Source organism: Stegodyphus dumicola, chromosome 12, assembly GCF_044657685.1.
Source record: "Stegodyphus dumicola isolate Sdum_Otavi_A_Nest chromosome 12, ASM4465768v1".
Lineage (NCBI taxonomy): Eukaryota > Metazoa > Arthropoda > Arachnida > Araneae > Eresidae > Stegodyphus > Stegodyphus dumicola.
Genome location: NC_140779.1, coordinates 29,581,193 through 29,604,914, shown reverse-complemented (window position 1 = coordinate 29,604,914; position 23,722 = coordinate 29,581,193). Strand labels below are relative to the sequence as shown.

The 23,722-nt window shown below is 31.7% G+C and overlaps 1 protein-coding gene across 1 annotated transcript in view; it reads left to right on the top strand.

Moving 5' to 3' along the window:
• LOC118194629 (uncharacterized) overlaps nt 1-11,027 on the top strand; it is a 40,952-nt gene extending 29,925 nt beyond the window's left edge. The window contains exons 3-4 of the mRNA XM_035365806.2: nt 797-984; nt 10,172-11,027. Coding sequence (XP_035221697.1) covers nt 797-984; nt 10,172-10,388 — 405 coding nt within the window. The 3' untranslated portion in view covers nt 10,389-11,027. The remainder of the gene's footprint in view (nt 1-796; nt 985-10,171) is intronic.
• The last annotated feature ends 12,695 nt before the right edge of the window (nt 11,028-23,722 follow it).

The window sequence follows — 23,722 nt, the reverse complement described above, 5'->3', positions numbered from 1 at the left end:
AATGGAGGACTCTAACATTTTGTGGCAACAGTTTGAAAAGTGAACTGATATTTATAGGAATCCGACGCAAAATGCCATAACGAAAATAATAGTCTTTCGGGAACTCAAATCCCTTTGGACTAATAAAAATAAAAACTTACCCTTAAAATGCAGAAAAAATTAAAATTCTACAGTTAAAAAAATCTTTGAAATTTCAAAATAATCTTTATACAAAATTTTGCAAGAACTTCTAATCAAACACCAGTGTGATGATGGAAAAACATCGAAGATATTTTTAATGTTTTCACTTTGTATTTTTGCCATTTTCCTTTGTTTCGGGAGGGGCCAGAATTTTCGGGTGAATCATTATAATTAAAATGCATTGGAATGGTTCATCAGCTAATTTTGAATACAGAAAAGCAAGGATTTTTTTATTGAAGAGAGATTTTAATTGGTTTCAATGTTTCCGCCTCCTGATGACGTGGCATTGAAATTGATTGAATTCCTCTTCTTTCATTTTTTTTTTTTTTTTTTTTTTTTTTTTTTTGTTCATTAATTGTTTGAATATTGTTTTTACTTGTTTGAAGAATTTTAGTTTTAACATTTGTTTAATTCTTCTTTATAGGATTTTTTGGATTTATAGGATTTTTTTTAATTTATTGCTAATGAATTTCAATTTTTGGTCTTTGTGAAAAATTAGTTCTGAATTTTTTCTTTATATATTAAAATTTATATATATATATATATATATTTAAATTTTAGTTTTAGGCTCAGAATATTTACACGAAACATTAATATTATTTAATTTAATTTCTAGCTTGCTTTCTTTCGCCGTTTCCTGGGATTTGTTCCTTTATTGATGCTACGCAGACAAGACAAAGTCGGAGGGAAGTTACTTTCATTTAAGGAAGATTCTTGCTTTAAGAAACTTGCCTGCGAAATAATATCTCGGCCTTACCAAAATATTGCAGACCTCACAAGTGCCAGGAAATCTGATCTATTTCAGTAAGCTAGATTTTAAATTCTTTAGTTGTAATTAATTGCAACACAAAACAGCGATAAGTGGTCATGTAGACAAGAAGATCCCAGCCCACCCTATATAGTACAAAATGCCTTTATTGTTATCCTCTTAGTTTTGTATAGACATTTTATTATAATTCTTCCCCTGGACTGGAAATTAGACATATTTTAAAATTTTATAAAACAAAGTGCATTTTTAACTATTTTAATATCTGAAATAAAAGCCCTAAGAAAGGAAAACATAAAATTTCTTTTGACCTAGAAGTAATGACAGTGGAGATATGTTAGCAGACAATTTAAATATCTTACATGACACATAATGTCTGTAGATTTTGATTGATTAAATATGTTCATTGTAATGGGAAGATCATATTTTATCATTTTAAAAGATTACTGACCGTTTAATAGCTTGTACTCTTTTTCATGAAATTGCACGATTTCTTAATTTTTTTTCCCTGCTATAGAACATTTATGGAATAGTTACAATCATCTCCGTTAATAATGATAAAAGCAGAATGAAATTTACTCGTAAATAAATCAAAGATTTAAAGGAATTAATTTTGATTATTATTTATTAATTTTATTAATTTTGATTATCATTTATTAATTTTGTATATAATTTTTAGAAAAAACATCATTTCTTTCAAAACACCTTGCTGAGTTTCAGTTAAATAATTTACATTATCAATGTAATTAAATACTATTTCTACGTCTTCTGTTTATAATTTATGTTACTAATATTTCAATCAATTTACTGGATAACATTCTCTCACGTATCTGACAGGGTTCGTACGGTCCTTAAAAGTCCTTAGGTTTTTTGGAATCGATTTTTGGTCCTTAAAAGTCCTTAATTTCAGCCAAAATTGGTAGAAGGTCCTTAATTTTAATCATCCGAAATTTGTGTCTTGTTCTTACGACTGCTATTTTGAGTTTGAATTATCATTATGGAGGAATATTTTTGACAATTCAAGTCACAAATATGATTATCTTTAGAATGGGTTCATGGGTTATAATTTGTTCCTATTAAGGGGTGAGATACTGGAGCTTCTGAGCAAGGAGTCAAACATAAGCATTTCAAAATTATTTCATTTTTTTTCTAATGAAGAGCATTTAAACAACTTTCTGCTTTTGGAAATGTGAATTCTTTTATTAAACTGCTCTAAACTTGGCGACTTATCAACATTTTGGAGATTTTAAGATTAATTTCTGTAGAAAATTTTTAATTCGGTGATTTCTGGAATTTTTCGATGATTTTTTTTTGGGGGGGGGCATTTTAACATTGCTAAATTGAACTAAAGTAATGTTAATATATTTAAATTACATTTAAGATATAATATCAAAATAAAGAATTTTTATTTCCTTTTGCTGTTATATTATAAAGTGGCATTACTTTCCATTTTGGTGATTTATTATATAGTATTTTGAATCTGAAAAATAAACAAGGTAAAAAATGCTATAAAGCACAGTTTACAAAACAATTCATAGCAAAAGCTATAAGATATTTCTCCCACTTTCCTAGCGTGCCTTCGTGGTGTAACGGTAGCACGCTGGGCCGGTATTCCAGAGGTCCGTGGTTCGATTCCCGGCGAAGGCGGTTGCAAATTTTTCATCTTTTCTGCTTCCAATTAACCTAATGACTCTACAAGTGGCGCCCGACCTAAAAGGATTGTGGATGATGATTCTCCGCACCCAGGATTTGGCGACTAGGTCCTCTAAAACCCTAGTCGCCCTTTAAAAAGGGGAGTATATAAGGTATTTCTCCCACTTTCCTAGCGTGCCTTCGTGGTGCAACGGTAGCACGCTGGGTAGGTATTACAGAGGTTCGTGGTTCGATTTCCGGCGAAGGCGGTTGCATATTTTTCATCTTTTCTGCTTCAAAAAAAAAAAAAAAAAAAAAGAAAGAAAGAAAGAAAGAAACTAATGACTCTACAAAGCAAAATAGCTATATAATTAATTAAAATTTCTTCCTTTTAATTTTTTCGTGGTAAGAATGTTTCCCATGTAATTGTCTCAGAATATTCATGAATTGTCAGAATATGTATCAGTTTTCTCTACAAAATTAATTTTATACTTTTTCCTCTGATTTTTTTTCCCCCAAAATATTTCTAGCCGTTTTTCTCTTGAAGAATTGGTGAGGCTAATTTTTCTTTAGGATAAAAATTTGAAGGCAAGATTTACAGACCCACAGTTCTAGAAGGCTCCAGAAAAAATTGACAAAATGAAAATGTCTTCATTGTATTAACACATAATGGATGTATTTTACAGAAAGTTTGTGATGAATTTCTTACATTTTGGGAAATTTTTGGAAGGACAATGAAAACATAATGTTTGAATGTTGTACTTCTGATACAAGAAGTCCTTTTCTTAACATGTTTATCTTCCCTTTAGTTTCTCAACTTTTCACTAGACACAAGTGTGGAAAATATCAAAAATGTTACTAATCTTCTCGCATGGACATTTATAAAAAAGAATTTTTCTATTAATAAAGAATTTGAAAACTGATAATTTAAAAGATTCACCTTGTAGGTCTCAATGGATCATACACAGGGCTGACGCAAGGCATTTTCCCACCTGATGAAATCTCCGTGGATCCGAAATTCTGCTCCCACTGCCTGACCTAACTTCTAAAAGTTTTGCTATTTCTAGATTTTTGTTGCTCGGTGTGTCACTAAATTCTAAAAATTCTATCTCATAGGCCCTGAATCCAGACCTTACTACACATTATTTCATATTTATCAGCTTTTCCTTTACATTTTAAATGCGTTTGGTTTTTTAGAAAAACAGAAATCTTTAATTAATTCCAAAAATTCTGAAATGAAGAGGAAACGAATTTAAGAAAGAAACTGAATAATCATAAAGAGGAGAAAAATTATTTTTCGATGATAGGTACAGTTATTATTATGAAAATTAACCAGTTGTTTATAATTTTAGCCTTTACTATAAGTTCCCTTTCCCGTTTCCTCAACATAATGCAAATCAGATAGTTTTTAAACTGAGGTTTTTGGACTGAAAGACAGTGTTTTTGCCCTCCACTTGGATGTTGCATTAGTTTCTGCCAGCTATGATAATTTGTAATATTCATCTTTGCATTATCGCCGCTAACATTTGAATTTCTTACGACGATAGAGTTACGAAGCCAGCTTAGATTAAAATTAATATGTGTAGTCTGCGAGTACTAGTCGACATTTTTAGTTTGAATTTGACTGTTCCTTTTTAATTGCATCACTACAAGCTATAGTTGATTTTATCAACATAGAAACGTGCCTGTACGTTCTATGTTCTTTTTAAAGGGTGGTAGAATCCCAAAATCTTCAAAAAATTGTGATTTCGGATTTTTGCATTTTCAAATTCTCTTCACTTTTATCTTTCTAAAAATACCATTCTTTAATCTCTATGAAAATTAAAACTGTAAAAAAATATAGTTTTAATTTGTCATCTACTGCTTTGATCAATGAGGATTTTTACATAAAAACGCGTTTTTCTCCAAACGTGATTTTTTTATACTCGATGTACCTTTTCTCAGGAACTACTACTCACTCACAGGTATCTAAACCTTTTATGGCTTATTTATTAGGTTCGCTAATATTTACTGAAATGAACTTTTTGTAATAAACTTAGAAGAAAATTTTTTTTAATTTTTTGTGTGAGAAAAGTGCTAAATTTTACTATGCCTAACAAAATATTCTGTAATTTACTCTAAAATTCAAAATGTTTCAAAAGCTGATTTCAGTATAATCAGATAAGTATACTTTAATTACAAAAAAATTTCAAGCTTGTATCTACAGCAGATTTTGAGAAAAGGTACATCAAATATGGCCAATTTAGCATTGTCGGTATAGGCGTTTCTGATACACCTTAAATAAAGTTTATTAAAGTTCTTTTTAAATAAAGTAAAATGTTTATTTTAACCTTTATGTGACTTCGTTGTTACTTTCAGACATAGCGATAATTTGCTTCATGTCTATAAGAGGTTCTAGACTATTTAACTATTACCAGATCAAGTAAAAACTTCGTTACGTACAATGTTAAGAGACTGGCAAATTAGGAGATAAAGCCCACAACTAGTGGGAACATTGGATTGTGTATTGAAACAGATTTTTAATTGTTAGGAAAGTGTTTAAAAGGGAAAAAATTGATAGAAATTAAGCCAAAATGTCTGGGAAGGCTTCAAATTAAAAAGACGCATAAATATTTTGTTATGTGTTGTTGCTACAAAACATAAATGTTTTGCAGCTTTTACTGTGGAATTACCCTAATACCGTTTAAGAATCAATGTTATGACATTGATTTAAAACTATCAGTTTAAAATTACATGCATTTTAAACCGTGAAATGTTACTAGATTGTGATTTTAATAGTGCTTTTTCAACAAATGTTTTTAAAAATTAATAAAATTTAATATAGTGGTTATGTAAATCTATAACGATTAAGGGTATTTAACCACCTAATTTAATTATTTGTAGCTAACTGCTCACCTTTAAAAGTTATCTCTGCATATTAAAGCAAGTTATTGCCTTTCATTAATCCTTACTGTGGTCACAAGATACAGCACAAAAATGTAAAAATTAATGTAAAACTTATTCTTTGCATCTAGTGAGACTTAAACATAATTTAATAATACAAAATAACTTATCACCTTTGGTGCATTAGTGGCTTATTGGAACCTTAAAATATATTAACTAGGTTACAATCCCAGGAACTCTACATAAAGCTATAACACTAACTGCATCAGAACAGATAGAGCACAAATAACTTTCAAAACTTGCCAACCTCAAAACTACATCAGGCTTTTAGGTTTGTTTTGATCAACAGATCTCTCTCTAGGCAAGCAGCAGAACTGGCAACAGCCAATCTGCTGTTAAGAAGCATGCTGATTATGATTTTATTTCTCATTTTAACCTATGCCATTTGGCATAAAAATCTACCTGCTATTTACTAAACCTCTAGACTAAGTATGTGGCAAAATGAGACATAAAAAAAATCAACATAAAGCTAACTGTTAGTAAAATGTAAATAAAATATCCCTAATCTTCTTTCAGATATGTCCACCTATTATACATGTAAAATATTTAATGCTACCTGATAAATTTTATAAAGTAGATTTTATTCTCAAATTTGTTTTATTGTTATGTTTATTAAATTATGTTTAATAAGAATGCATCCTATTTGCGGATCTATTTTACTCTTAGAGGGTTATTACAAAAGCGAAGTTCAGACATAAGTTGACTGAATTTTACTTGAATTTATTCAGCTCCCATTTACTGATAGGTCCTTAACCTTTTTCACAAATGGTCCTTAAAAGTACTTAATTTCCATGTGCAGAAAGGTCAACGAACTCTGGATCTGATAACGATGTACTAAGTTAGTTCGAATTACAATCCCAATAATTCGAATATTCCATGCTGAAAATATAATAAATGGAATATTTTGCCCACTTATGAGTATTTATGATGCATGTTGTAACAACAAACTGAAACTTTCGAAAACAATAAAGTTTATAATAATGATTTAAGAAAATGTTTTGTTAATTTTTATTGCTTGCTTATTATTTTCAATATAATATTCTCTCAATAATCACATTAAGAGCATATGAAATTAAAAACTTATTGAGAAAATTATTTGTTTATTTTGTGGAATTTTCTTCATCTTCATTTTATGTGAACACATTTAAATCAGTTTTATGTTGATTTTCATAATTTATTTATTAAGTAAAAAAATATTGAAAACCTCGTTTATCAGTGGAGTCATGGTAAAATAGAAAGTGATTCACAAAAAAATTTACCATATAGTAATTATAATAAATACTGTAAAAAAGTAAGTAGTAGTGCGTAAAGGATCTTTCCAAGTTTACGCTCATAATAGATAGTAGCGTCATTAGGTTATTTTGATGCAGAAGACATGAAAAATGAGCAATGGCCTCACTGGGTCTCGAATATGCACCGAGTGTGCCAACCGTTACACCACGAAGGCATGCTTGATATAAGGAGAAAATATCTTATATACTCCCCCTTTTAAAGGGCGATTGGGGGTGAGGGACCCAGTCGACAAATCCTGGTGGTGAAAAATCATCATCCACCACCTTTTAGTTCGGGGGCCACTGTAGCGTCATTAGGTTATTTTGATGCAAGAGACATGAAAAATGAGTAATGCCCTCGCGGGACTCCAACCTGGATCTCTCGAATACGCGCCGAATGTGCTAACTGTTACACCACGAAGGCATGCTTGAAAGAAGGAGATAAAATAATTTTAGTTTTAACCGCTAAGTGGCAATCATGATACTAGGTGGCATTATAACGCAAGGTATTTTCTGTTGAACAAAAGAACTTAGATAAAAAGAATACCATCCTTGCCTATTCAGAGGTATTCACTGCATCTTGGATTTCGAAAATCTTATGCGAATCATGAGTCGATTATGATTATACAGCGAAGATTTTCTGCAAAATATCAAACATGAGTGGTTCAAGCAGATTGTCTCCTTGTGCCAACAAACCTTCCCGAACTTGATTCTTTATTTAATGATATGCTCCATTTTGTTGTATTATTTATAGTTACTGTGTAAAAAATTTCTAAAATCACAAAGGTAATTGTAAATCATCATTTATTTCGGCTGAAAATTCTTATTAATGATATAATGGATAAAACGAAAAGAGGCTGAAATCTGTAGTTTACATTCCTACAATCTTCAGTTTATCGTTTTTGTGGCATAAAACATTTCTAAGAAAGTTTCATGAACGTACAAGTCCCTGTTCATGTTAATTAAAAGAAATAACAATCATAATTGATGCCCAGATAAAACTTCGGTCAGTTTACAGTACTATACACTGCAGTTTCAGAAAGATTCTGCTTCTAAATATCTTTTGAATGAATAATCGTAGATCCGTGGTTCTAGTAACTGGATGGTGTATTTAATTATGGCGAAGCACACTAAAAGATTCTGCTTCTAAATATCTTTTGAATGAATAATCGTAGATCCGTGGTTCTAGTAACTGGATGGTGTATTTAATTATGGCAAAGCACACTAAAAGATTCTGCTTCTAAATATCTTTTGAATGAATAATCGAAGATCCGTGGTTCTAGTAACTGGATGGTGTATTTAATTATGGCAAAGCACACTAAAAGATTCTGCTTCTAAATATCTTTTGAATGAATAATCGTAGATCCGTGGTTCTAGTAACTGTATGTTGTATTTAATTATGGCAAAGCACACTAAAAGGTTCTACTTATAAATATCTTTTGAATGAATAATCGTAGATCCGTGGTTCTAGTAACTGGATGGTGTATTTAATTATTGCAAAGCACACTAAAAGATTCTGCTTCTAAATATCTTTTGAATGAATAATCGTAGATCCGTGGTTCTAGTAACTGGATGGTGTATTTAACTATGGCAAAGCACACTAAAAGATTCTACTTATAAATATCTTTTGAATGAATAATCGTAGATCCGTGGTTCTAGTAACTGTATGGTGTATTTAATTATGGCAAAGCACACTAGGGCTATCTGCCTGAGGGGAGGAATGCCTTCGTGGAGGACTTTCTAAGGGAAACTAGCTCGTATACACGTTACAGATGGGGAAAACCACGAAAAAGCCCATGCAGCCAGCCCATTCGCGGGATTCGAACCTCGGACCGAACTACCACTGTTCAGCGACTTTACCGCTCGGCCACTGGTGAGCCCTCTAGTAACTGGAAACTTTAATACCTAAACTAATGATGTCTTGTATTTGAGAGCAAAGTTGTAATTCGGAATTCTTTTAGCTTTCACTCATATGCATTTCTATTTATTTGCATTGATATTTGCAAAATCTAGCTTAAAATAATGATACTGAACAGTTTAATTTTTTGTTACTATATTAAAATATCATAATTTAACATAAGCGTCCATTTTAAATAAATGATGATTTTTTAATCGTTTAATATACGGTAATATGTTAATGACTTTTGTATGCCTTATGCTAATAATTTTTAATGTTAATGATGATGTTTCTTTTTGATTTCCTAATGGATTTAGACACTTTCGAAATATCAATTTCTGAAGGAAAACCGAATTACCGTTGAGTAATATGCAAATATATCTGTTAGAAAGTTAAAAATATAAGGCTTTATAGGAATTAATTTCAAATCCCGTCTATCAGATACGTATTCGCCTCTTTGTCCGAAGTGTAAAATTTTATATAAAAGAATTCAGTTAGCATTTCAAATGGATATTAAACAGTAAATGCCTATCCAAATTGTGCATATTCTAAAAATATTGCGGTTCGATGCCTCTTACCTAATCCTTGATCAATAAGTCAAAACTTAAACGAAATTAAGCATGCCTTCATAGTGTAGTGGTATCCACGATGGGCGCGTATTCCAAAGGTCCGTGGTTCAATTCCCGGCAAAGGCGTTGCTCCTTCTTCCACACCCCTGCTTTAAAAATAATTTAATAACTCTAGAGTGGCACTCGAACTAAAAGGGTGGCGTATGATGATTCTCTACACCCAGAATTTGGCGATTGGGTTCCCTAAAAACCCCAATCTTCCTTTAAAAGGGGAAATATATAAAGTATTTCTCCCTCCTCCTTAGCATGCCTTCGTAGTGTAGTAGTCTGCACGCTGGGTGCTTATTCCAGAGGACCGTATTCAATTCTAGGCGAGGGCATTGTTTATTTTTCATTAATCGAACCACGGACCTCTGGAATATGCACCCATCGTGCATACCACTACACTATGAAGGCATGCTAAGAAGGCAGGAGAAATACCTTATACCCTATTGATATTTAATTGAAGACGTCTATGCAGATGAAGGTTATTGGAGAATTCAATTCTAGGCGAGGGCATTGTTTATTTTTCATTAATCGAACCACGGACCTCTGGAATATGCACCCATCGTGCATACCACTACACTATGAAGGCATGCTAAGAAGGCAGGAGAAATACCTTATACCCTATTGATATTTAATTGAAGACGTCTATGCAGATGAAGGTTATTGGAGAATTAGTAAGTTTTTAGTAAAAATAAGCTCATCATCTGTTGGTAACATTTAAATGTCACGCATTTTCTGCTTCCAAAAAAACCTAATGTTATTCACAGCATGGGTTATTCTTCAAAGATTGGCTTAGATATACAGTTTGAGAAAATATGAATATGAAATTAAATCTTCATATTAAAATGTGTTGTTTTTCTTTCTCTAGGCAAAGGCTGGATGATGCGGAAAGAAAACTACTGCTATCTATAACCCTCTCTTCAACTGAAGAAAACGACCTTTGTAAAAAAAGGTATAGTTCTTGCCCTTATAGCTCCAGGGAAATGCTAGAGGCCATGAAAAAATTCCAGAAAATGAAGGGTGAACTGAATATTCCACGAATTGTGACTTCAGATATATTCAAATATCCCAAAGGAATATCCTGACGCTTGCAGAAGACATATTCTGAGATCGTTTCCTCTCTCTCTCTACCTCAAAGTTCGAGAATTGATCGATGATATGGAACGAAATCTTGTGCGATGTACTTGTTGGATTTCTAGCGGTTGTGTTGTTGCTTATTGCATTGTTGCTTATTTTATGAGCTTAGACTTTTACTCCGTTATCATGTCACTTCATTTCGTTATTATAAGAATGATTTGGACATAAGGAACTTCTGAACGCTATGACCAAATAAGTCCGAAGGTATAATAACGTCTGTAATTTAACCACGCAACCATCCGTAACAAAATGTATAACAAATGTTCAGATCGCAGAGAGGTAAACAATATATGACAGGGTATATGAAACCTATAACTACGAAACAACAAAAAAGAGAAAATGCCGATATTAATGTCTAGTAATAATTTACAAATATATACGGACAAACTACTATTATGGTTAAATTACGGACGAATTTTTGTCATGGTTAAATGTCTTGAATGATGAAGACATTAAAAGGGTAATTTTAATGCGCTGCCTACATTCGCTGCAAGTTTTTATGTTTTCAAAATGTACAGTGCATTATTTATGTTGCAATAAACATCGTTTTACCTTGAGAACATGAAAATAAAATCTAAACTCATTTACTTGTACTGTAATTTGATTTTGATTTCTCTTTCTATAGCTCTGGAACCTATTAAAATCTGCAAACTAGTAAATATAATGAATGAGGGTATTAACGTGCAATCTAAGGCAAATGTCTGTGGAATTTTTTACAGTATTTTTTTTTTTTTTTCTGTTATAAATTAAAGAAATTATTCCGTGAACACACATTCGCAGCAACGTTCAGTTTGATTCATTCAAGAACTGCTATGCTTTTGATGCTTATTCACACTTTTACAAACATTGAAGATATATAGTCAAAAGATGAGAATTCCAAATATTTTATGTTTTGTGAATACCTAGAGAATCTTCATATAGTATGTAGGAAGTTTTATTACTTGCGAATTAAGTGCAACAAGTAAGTTCGCCTAAAACAATACCTTTTTAAAAATAAACTATTCAGTGTTAATTTTGTATAGCTTAAACCAACAAAAAGACATTTCACATACATAAATTGCCAAAAAAAGTTAGTTTTACTTGATCTGCGTAGAAGAATAAGATGTCGGAAGTATCTAATATTTAAAAATCATTAGAATTCTGCTGTAATTTCATCTATAAATTTTATTCTACTTTAACCTTCTGCGCATAAATATAATTATGGTATTAAAATATATTACAAAAATAAATCTGGGGTACATTAAAATGTGCACTTAATAAAAAAATTCTGTTTTTGACATTTAATGAAGGTATATGTGACCGCAGTCTGAAATAATAAATTAAGTAGCTGAGAGATTCTACTAACTAAAAGAAGAATACGGAATAATCGGCCTTCTTCTCAAAAGAAAAGAATCATTGATTAATAACAATCGCTGAGGCTAAAGAAGAAAAGTTAATTTTAAGTTAGAAAAACTAATTTAATACTAGCCTCTAAAAATTTGGATTATATTCCCTTTATTTCTCTTAACTTCTGTTTAAACTACTATAATACAAAATTTACAAATAACACTTTACTAAATAATATACAAGTATTAAATATGCAAACAACTTCGTGTTTTAAGTATAAAAAATAGCTTATACAAAATTGAAAATATTCGTATAATGAAAAATACTAATCACGGGCAATGCTAGTTACACTACAAAACAAAATGTGCAACAAGTGTCCCAAATTCAGATAACAATATGTGATACAATATATGAGAACTGTAAGAGGAACAAATACTGATATTAATATAGAATAACAATTTACAAATGTAGAAAGATATTGCTTTCGGTAATAAATTTCAGAAAGGCTGAATCCTATATTTTCATTTATCGTGCAACAATAGCCTATAAACTGAATTAGTTGACGTACTTTATAGGAAAAAATTCTGTTTTATGTTTAGGAATGATGGACATGTTGCAAAGATGTTAAGATTGGCATCATCTTATGAACCTAACTTGCATTATTGTTCCATAACTTGCATTATTGTTCTAAAATGCTCGAAAAAATTCTAGAACACATTATATCTCTGATTTAGTTTATGAAGAGCTGCACAAATGGTATATGATGGTTAGGGAAGCCGATTGCGATACAGAAGGGCCCGGGTTAGAATCCCGGAGAAGGTACGGATGTAAATTGTTTGTCCCCTCATAGGAACTAATAGTGATCTCCTATTAGGTGCTTCCATAATAAAATTACCACCACTTCTGGCCTTAGTAGTGATGAAAGCATAAAATTGGCTAGTGCCAACCATAAAAAAAACAATAATAAATAATAATAATAATAAATAAAGGTTTCAGATTTTAAATTACGTCCAAAGAGGCGTTTTTTTAACATTTTGTGTGTTAGCTTTATTTATTAAATACTAGCAGCTTCGCTGCCAGCCTTCGTCTGGCTTTTAAATATACCGGAAAAATGGCTGAAAGGAACACCAAACGTTAAATTTAAAAACTGCGTAGAATTTTACTCTACAGAACAACTTCATAAAAAAAGGTTATTACGTGTAACAAAATTACAATGAAATAAGCAATATCCCTTAATATAAATATTAATTATCCTAATGAATAAATTAAACAACTTCTCTTTCCAAAATCTTAAGAACTCAAATGGTATAAAGAAGGTTAAGAACTTTGTTTCCTAAAAAAATCACTCAAAACTTTTCAATATCTTAAAAACAGTGAAATGAGCAATAAATAACATGGCAGAATACAAAAAACAAAAAATTCTGAAAAGCAAAGTATAATTAATGATATTTTATCTTATATTTTCAAGATAAAAATTTACAATGAAATAAGCTATATCCCTTAATACAAATATTAATTATCCTAATAAAAAATTAACCAACTTTCCGTTGAAGAAACAAAATCATGCAAAACTTTTCAATATCTTACAAACAGTGAAATAAGCAAAAAATAACACGAAAGCAACTCAAAAAATATAAAATTCCGCGCAGAATTTTACTCTGCAGAACAACTTTATCAAAAAAAATCAATAAAAATGTATTATATATATATATATATATATAAATGACAATGAAATATGCCGATCTCTTAAAAACAGTGACATAAGAAATACGATGAAAAATTGTTGCCAAACCCATATTTCTAAAAGAATGAAACTATTCAAAATGATGCGATTTCATCAAAAATCTATCAACAACAATAAGACAGGAAACTTGTTGCCAAAATCACATTTTTAAAGATGTGAGATGTGAGAAGTATACTCGAAAGCTTCATTTAAAAAAAATTTTAAAAATACAAAAGATCATCCTTTTTCCAAAATTCTTTTTGTAAAAGCAGTCGAAAGGATGAAAGTTTGACGTGTCCAAAATTCAAAGAAAAATAAACTGTACATTTTTAAACATAAACTTTTTTAGAAAAAATCCCGTTGAAAAGATGTTAAGCTCCCTTTGTTAAATAAATTCGTATTTAATCGATTTATTAAAACGCGAAATTTATTTTAAGTTCGTAAAATAGTTAAGTGCCTACGTTTATGTACCAAATTTCGTAGCCATGGATCTATTAGCTTACGCGCAGCGCGAGCTAAAGACACAAACACAGACTCGTTCTTTTATTATATGTAGAGATCATGTTCTTTAGAATTTCCGGTACACAGTCTCGCGCCGCTGGAGATAAAAATGTTTTTTTTTTTTTTTTTTTTTTTTTTTTTTTTGTATAACGTTGCCATTGCTCGCTTTGAAATCCTTGAGTTTGTTAATCAAAAATTCCTTAAAGCTTTATAAAATACGAAATCGATAATAAAACAAATTCCAAAGTTCAAATTATTACTTCTCGATGCCCATATTTGCAGGAGGATTACGTTATTCAAAACTGGATGGCTCTAGGTACCGTTTAAAACGTCGTTTTATCGCAATACGAGAAACATACATACATTTATGCAGATTCTTCATTATTTAATTTCTTTAAATATAATACAGGGCGATACTATTTGGTGGCAACAATTCGAAAAGTAAAACGACGCTTGTTGTGAATCATCGCAAAATGCCAAAACGAAATTAATAGTCCTTTTGGGGAATTTGCGCCTTTAGACTAAAAAAATAATTTTATAAAGTAGTTGTTAACCCCGTAATGGAATTTTCAGCTCAGTGAAGTAGCCCGTACTTTAACCCACCTTGTTCAGAGTTACCTCATAATGTTTGTAATTACTTAAAAAATCCTTTCTAAATAGATAATTTCACAAAACCTTCTTAGCATTTTCATTTCTAAGGAAAATTTATTTGATATTATCGTCTTGTTCTAAAGAGTCTAACTGTTCATTTATGCCTTATACCCCAGCGTTATTTTGAGGAATCTTCTGAATGTTTTATAGACATCTCAGACAATGCAGTGTACTCAGACATTTACAGTGTACTACAAACTTCCAAGAAGCGAAATGAAATTTATTTTGTAACGCTTTAAATAGTGTATTCTATCCTCAGAAGATTTATCCGCACTTTATATTTTCAACCTTATGTCATCTTTGAAATCAACTTTTAGCAACAAAAATAAAAGTGTTAGCTATATTTGCATTTTGAGGAGATATTCTGAAGAATGCTTCAAGATAAGGGTTTCGTAAGATTTGAAATATGCGCACAGTTTTCCTTACTCCGTTATTTTGATGTAGATGAATAATGAGGAATTTGTAGTATTTTTTTTTTTTTTTTTTAGTATGGACCGGCAAGTACACAGTTTTCCTCTTTCAGATGTGTTCCTGGGCTTTAATTGCGTTCAAATGTGGAAACTTTGTAAAAATAAATAAATGCAATTAATTCAAAGTGAAAAGTTCTTTTGATTTCCATTTGCTTATGCTGCACTGTTCCGTAACAGTTCCGAAACCAGTGACTGATGTAAAGCCAGTTCGTCGCTCGCGCTAATTCATTTCAAGGTCAGTGATGTCATTAAAGGTGCAAGTAAACGATATCGGAGTAAATTGCTTTGAAGAGCTTCTTCGGGTAATCAAATGAATTTGCAGTCATTGGAAGTTTTGCTAGATGATAATAGGAAGCTTTCCTGTTCGAATTAAGCATTTGCGGTTTGAAGATTGAGATAGCCGTACGACCTGATTTTATCTAGTTGCATCCTGTTTTACTCATGATAATATCTAAAGTACTATTTATATTCTTCAGTTATGACATTAGTTAAAGGTAACTTAATATACATAGCAATGTGGGAACAATCATTCTTATGGAATCATTATCAATTCTTATCAATCATTCTTATGGAAGCCAGTGTCTCACAAAAAACTTCCTAACAAAACCTTCATAACGATTTTAAATTCTACCAGGACAATGACCCCAAGCACAGTGCTTTCAACGTTAGACTCTGGCTGCTGTATAACTGTCCTGAAATAATAAAAATACCACCACAATCTCCAGACTTAAATCCCAAAAAGAATATTTGGCAAGAATTGGAATCAAGAATTCGCAAACACACCATTTCTTCAAAACAACAATTAAAATCGGTGCTTCTAGAAGAATGGGGTAAAAACACTCCAGAAATCACAAAAAAATTAGTCGAATCCATCCCAAGAAGATTAAACCACGTTTTAAAAGTAAAAGGAAATCCAACAAAATATTAAAACCTTCTAAAAAGTAAAATTTTTGGATAAATATTTGATGGAAAAGTAAGTGTCCCATCACTTATGTGAGCCATTTTTTGCTCCGTTCTAAACAATTGTATTTTTATTAAATTAATATTTTAATATTTCGAGAAAATGTATGTTATGTAATAATTGTTACTAAATTTAAGTATGAAACACACCCACAAAAAATTTTTACATGTTTTTTAAATTTATTTTACTACAGTTTCCTTTTGTAAAGCACAAGTGTCCCATCACTTTTGTGAGACACTGTATTCTTATGGAGTGCCATTCTTATGGAAGCCAATGCTAATTAACTGTAGTTTTAAAGTAGTTATTTCACACGCTTAATGGAAAACTTAGGCATTACACAAGTTACTGTAATCTATACCATTAAAAATCTGTGCAAATGTGTTTGTTTGTTTGTGACACATAATCTCTTCCAGTGCGGCGGAAATTGAGTTTCGAGAGGATCGAGAGATCCTTCGAATTCTAGAAATTCGTGGGAAGCCATTTCGACCTTTCTGACCATCGTACGACTTTAATCAACCGAGATATTAATTTAAAACTCTGAGAACGATAATTTTCGCCCTCATTTTTCTGAGTGGCAACAGTCTCGCGCGTTGAAAATTAAAATGCTTTATTTTGAAAACTGTCACTTCTGCTCGCTTTCAAATTGCAGAGTGTGCTAATGAAAAATTTGTATGGAATAAAAATAGCGTTGCCAAACATTAAATATAGTATTATTATTATATAAGTTTATAGTCTGACGTTGAAAAAAAAGCACGCGATTGTATGTGACGTCATTGAATGTCGAATTTTTTTTTTATTAATGCCAGCATTTTAAATAAATAACTGCTGTTGCCATTTTTTGTTTTAGATTAGGGTAACTGACACGATATGTTATACTGTCACGTTAATTTTCTTATTGATATTCAGAAAAAGTTCTTATATCACATTAAATTTAAATCGTGACATCATACGCATTAACCTGAAGTCTCAAAAATTTTTGTTTCCTGGTTTGGCAACAAAAGAAAATTATTTACGAATTGGTTGTTTTTCTGAAAGAATGAATTGATTTCATTCATACTGAAATGCTGTTATGCATTTTCTTTTCAGGTGCACAAAGAACTTATTTGGCCACAGCTCGCTTATCTGGCGGGTTAGCTCTCTAGTTTTAATAATAAAAAGAGTACTTTAAATATAAATATATTTCATATATTACTGTATATGAATGCGTAACAGTATTAAGTTTTTTTTTTTTTTTTTTTTTTTTTTTTCAAATACATCGAACAAATTTCAGCATTGCGCATATTTCATTGATCTGCATCCAACGATTAAAATTGTTTAGGTTACAGACGAAAACGTCGCATAGAAAACAACGCAAAGTGAAAACGCCGTGGTACAAATCATCGCAGGAGAAAAGAAAGCACAGAGAAAAAAAAAAAAAAAAAAAAAAAAAAACACCCCAGTTATAAAACATCGTGGTACAAAATATCGTCGTCGAAAATTAAACGGTTCAAAAACTTCGCAGTTTAAAAACGTCGTCGACAATATCGTGGTAAAATTAAAGCACCTACAAATCATCGCATGACGATAACATCCCACACAAGCGCTTTTCAGGTTTTAAAAGTTGTAAAAGCATATTCGCACAAAGATTTGGAAGAGCAAGAAATATTAACGACACTTTAAGAATAAACGAAAACAAAACAAGATATAATTTTCACCAAAATGATATCAGAATAAAAAAACGTTAATGAAAGTAATTTGATAATTAAATTGAGCAATTTTTATAAGGTAACCTCATGCAGTTATTTAATTTTCCATTTTCTAAATATTTTCGGGCTTTATTTTTCATGAAAAATTGTGAGTAAAACTTTATGAAAAAGATTAATTTATTAATGACCTTTGTTAATTAACCATGTAAATTTAAAATTCTATTAAGTGCTGTAAGTTGCATTAATTTTCTACTGATTTTCGATTTTTAAATGCTTAAGTTTCCTTCTTACTTTTTCAGCAAAAATTTATTAGTTCATTCAAAAATATGAAATATAAAAGTAAAAATATCCCTCTTTCCTTTTTGCGCTCCCAGATCATTACGCGAAAATGCATTTACAGCTTTTAAAGTCTCAAAAACGCATGTGTACGATGTTATCGTCATGCGATCATCTATAGGTATTTTATTTTTTACCACGATATTTTCGATGACGATGTTTTTAAACTGCGAAGTTTTTGAACCGTTTAATTTTCGACGACGATCTTTTGCACCACGATGTTTTAGAACTTCGATGTTTTCTCTTTGCTTTATTTTCTCTCACAATGTTTTGTATCACGACATTTTTGCCTTGCGTTTTCTCCGCGACGTTTTCGTCCGCCGCAATGCTTTTGAGGGACACCATTGTTTACTATAACAATTACTCAGTCTTCAGGGCTGTTCTACGCAGCAGCTTCAATAACACTTTTCAGTTTAACAATCCCTTATGAACAGTTTCTTATATGCTATCCACCAAGAATTTTTTATTTTAAAGGCATAAATATTTTAATATCGTTTAAAATTTTGTAAAAGCCAGTATTAAATAAAGACAATAAATTTGTAAAGAGACATTAAGAATTTATTATGCTTTCATGGTTCAACAAGCTGATTCGTCCGACTCATATCACGTGACCCCAAGTGATCTCATCTCAGGTAAAAGACGCTACAAAAATCTAATTCTCTCAGTAATTATCTACATTAATTTCAAGTTAAATCTTACTTTGGAATACAAGTTTAAATGCAAGAATTATTTCAATTCGTACGAATAGCTTACACAGAAATTATGTAAAACCGCAATGCTTTACTTCGCTAGTGCATTCTCATTAGAATTGATGAATTTAACCCTTGACTTTGCCTTAGGGTGAGCGGTGTGATTGCATCCTAATTAACATAATTACCGCGAATGGCCTTAGGGCATAAAATTGAAATATCTGGTAAAAATTCTATGTAATTGTATACCGGTATTGAAAGGAACAATCAATCTGATAAGAAATGGCTGCGACTTATTTAAAAAATGAGGTGTAAAAGGTTACCATCGATGGATATTCCGTTTGGCATCAGTTGTACCATTATTGGCGACTTTATCTCCTGCCCCAGCAAAACAGGAAAAGTACCCATTTATTTTTACTTTCTAATGCACCTACGCTGTCTAATTCTGCATCAGAAACTCGTGATTTCATGTTACGTTTCGCAGGAGTTTCCTAATATAAATATATACGGTTACAAAATATATTTCTTAAAATCAATTATCTTTGCATATAAACAAGAAAATCTGTTTGTCCTCTAATAACCAAAGTCACTACTATAGCTATCGTCGCCAAACTTTCTACGATTCTTTTCTGGGTCCTGGAAAAGGTCGATGCCCACGTTTTCTCCCAAAAAAGTGTCTATAAAGTCAGAGATATTAATTAAAAACTAGGAAAAATGATAATTTTCACCCTCATTTTTCCGAGTGACAAGTCTCACAAGTTAGAAATGAAAATCTGCTTTATTTCGAAAGTTGTTGCCATTGCTCGCTTTCAAATCCTAGAGTTTGTTAATAAAAAATTTTTAAGTTTTACGATTAAATAAAAATAGCATTGCCAAATATTAAATACATTATTCCCGATTCCAAAAATTCGTGGGAAGCCATTTCGACTATTCCCATCTTCGTACGATTTTAATCAGCCGAAATATTAATTAAAAAAAAATCTGAAATGTTTCAGATTTTAAATTACGTCCAAAGGGGCGTTTTTTAACATTTTGTGTGTTACCTTTCTTTATTAAATATCATGTTCCTCGCACTTAAACCATAAAATCCAGTGCAACAGCAATATCGCAAAATAGTTTTAAAACGAGCATATCTTTAGAATTTCCGATACAGAGACTCACGCGCTGGAGATAAAAATGTTTTTTCTGCACAACGTTGCCATTGCTCGCTTTGAAATCCTTGAGTTTGTTAATCAAAAATTCGTCAAAGTTTTAAAAAATAGGAAATCGATCATAAAACAAATTTCAAATTTCAAATTTGGTCTTCCACATGCTCATATTCGTTGGAGGATTACGTTATTCAAAATTCGATGACTCTATGTACCGTTATTTTATGACAATGTGAGAAATATACATACATTTACGCAGATTTTCATTATTTAATTTCTTCAAATATAATGCAGGACTCTAACATTTTATGGCAACAGTTTGAAAAGTGAACCGACATTTATCCGTCCGACGCAAAATGCCAAAACGAAACTAATAGTCCTTCGGGATTCAAATCCCTTTGGACTAAAAACTCTGAAAGCGCTAATTTTCGCACTCATTTTTCCGAGTGGCAACAGTCTGGCGCGTTGGAGATAAAGATGCTTTATTTCAAAAAGTGTTGCTAGTGCTCGCTTTCAAATCGTAGAGCTTGTTAATCAAAAATTCTTAAGTTTTACAAAATCTATACATGTAAAGAAGAATGTATGTGTGTTTGTTCGCGTTACTGATTTCTGATCAATTATGATAAATCTTTTGCTACATTTAATCGACTAAAATTGAATATAAGTGAAATATTGGATGGAACTTGAGCATTTACGACCATTTGATTAGATAGACGAAAATCATTAAAAAATGCGAGCCATTGTTGCTGATATAATAAGCTTATTTTTCTATCGAAATTTTTTATGTGGGTTCCATATCAGCCATTTCCATTTATGTGGGTTCCATCAGACTGAAAAATGTATGATTATGAATCTTATTTTTTGCATCGTTATTAGTGAAGGATTACAGCGGTATCGTTCGCTCTATTGGTAAATGCATTACTCTCAATCTAACTTAACTGTCATCGGATACTTCCGCTAGTCTTTTCTATAATTCAATATGCGGCGAATAAATTATTGAATATTTTTTAGCACCAAAACCCTTATTTTTCTAATTAATGGTAACAGTCTAAAACTTAAGCTAGTTTTTTGTATATTAAACATTTGCGTAGTAAAATATTCCAAGTTTTTCGTTTGTTAAGGTACTTAAAGTTATTTCTAATGAAAAAACACATGTTAGAGACAAAAAAATCAAACCGTAGGTTGACTTTGATTTTATGTAAAATTCTGCTGATTTCTTAGTGCTCAAGCAACGAAAGGCTTTCTTGTTTGAAAAGCAAGAATATTCTACTCCAAGGACGGAAGTCTTCACTGTCTGACTCCATTGAAAGTTTTCTATAAAACTCGCCAACTTGAAACTACATTTTCGTTATCTTTTTTATATTTAATACCTACCTGTTATGCACGTAGTTTTGATTACCTTCGACAGATGGCAGCACTAAACAGAAAATTTCTCATTCATTTGGTTTTTTAAATATTAGTGCAAAGCCAAACACGTCTCCAGTATTTCAGCGCCTTAATAAATATAGCGCAATAAGTATAGTTGGTAATCAATGAAGTAGTATAAAAATTAAACATATTAATAATTTCAAAGTGAAAAATACCTTTATCTAGTTGCCGCTTGTGCTTATAGTTTAGCTGGTCCTAAAGCGCTGCTGGTAGTTTGCCTTTATGGCGTATGCTTGGGACCAGCCCTGGTTGTGGCAACTGGATTATTCGACCGGGTGTTTTAAACGTTAGTTTTTATTCTCCATCAGCTACTCAGAGAGTGTCATGAACAGAAAGAAACAAATAGAATAAACGAATAAATAAAATAAAAAATTATGCTTTGAAAATATATCAATTTGTACACATTGTTAGCTTCCTTTTGTATTTAAATTAATCACTCATAAGACATTTTTAAAAGACCAACAAACATTTATTTAAAGATAAATCGTACTCGTTACTTAATAACTTATACGTAACGTATTCGTAAGTGTACATAACATAACAGACGTTCTTACTGCATCGTACCGATATGCATTTCAATCGTATATCATCTGAATATTAAAAAAAATAATATAAACAGAACGACATCCAGAAATTAGCTGTTGTCATTTTTCAATAGATATTCTGTCTAATAACAATAAATAATTTACAATCGTTCTTACAATATGTTTTGTACAGTTTCCATCAGAGATTCGAAAATTTAGAGTACCATAACAATAACAAATACAGCAAAAAAAATTCATATCAGTGCATAAAGAATCTTGTCAAATTATCCTTACAGATGATTGATATATGCACTCTTATTTAAATGCGACAGATTTCAGTCTCATTCGACACTTCCGGCCAGCATAATTCCCAAGTACACATTAGTATTGCCACTGAGGGAAGGGCTTCAAAAATGGACCTTATATTTAATCCAACTTCACACTGAAAATTTTTCTAAGAATAGCAGATGCTTTAATTTTTTTGTATAGGAAATCGGATTGCAAAACATTTTCAACAATCTTGCTTAAAGCGCGGCAATGATCATGTGAAATGACAGAAATATTACTAGAAGCCAATTAGTCCATTCTAGAAGCCACTTCCTCGGTGGCGATATAGATGTGCACGTACGGAATATGCTTCGGGCCAGCGTCCTCGTTTTGCGTAGCATTGACAGACTGCTCATCCTTTGAACCACAGACGACTTGTCTTGTTTGAAGGTATTTCTGTTTGATATTTCATGCAGAATTTCCGTCGCACTGCGCTTTCAAGTCATGAAAAACGCAAGTTGAATTTCGCCAATCAGCTCAGTAGAACGGGAGATATAGAACTATCCCATTCCCCTCCCCCTCCTCAGTGTACCAAACACCAAATATGATTTTAGAAATAAGGTGGTGTCCATCAACATTAAGTAATTTTAGAATTTCTTTACTGATTCTGACGCATTTCGACTTTCGGCATTCTGTTGGTTTATATAGGCCCCCCAAAGGCAAACAAATTTCTTCCTATGCAGTTCTTCAAGAATAAATTTATGTATAGCTGCGGATCTAAAATGAAATTCCTTCTGTATCATTTGCACTGTGTATTAACAGGAATCCCACCCCTCCACCTGAAAGCAAAAGAAGATGCAGACTTAGCCACGTTATTCCACCTCAAGAAAAACATAGAGGTAGAAGATCAAAACCTGTGTCCCCTTGATTTTGAACAGCCACGAAATCTTTACCTAAGACACCCTGCAGTACATGCAAAACTCAGAATATCTACAAAAGAAGACACCCTCAGTGTACCTTCATTTCCAGTCGTGTACACAGATGGGTCAAAGTTAAACGAAGAAGTAGGATGCGCGTTCTTTGCACTCCTCTCAGAACAAGAAACAACAGAATGGAAAGGACACCTAAGGAACAACAACAGCGTTTTCCAAGCTGAGCTTTCAGCCATAAAACACGCTATTCTATGGTCTCATCAAAAGCATCTAACATATGTTACCATCTACAGTGATAGCCAAGCGGCAATTAAAGCTGTTGATGATGCAAGAAACAAATCATCAATAGTGCAAGATATCTACGATTTATTATCACAGCACAAGAGAACATCTATAAAAATAAAGTGGGTAAAAGCGCATGCTGGACAAGCCCAAAATGAAAGGGCAGATGCGCTTGCTAAAAATGCAGCTCAAGATCCATCTCTACCTCCAATCAATGTCCCATTCCCTAAATCGTATGTGAAACATATGTTGAAAAAAAATTACATTAAAAAAATGGCAAACTGAATGGGAAAATGCAGAAGTAGGTAGAAGGCTTTTCAACTTCTACAAGAAACCCACATATGATCCAATCTCTTATA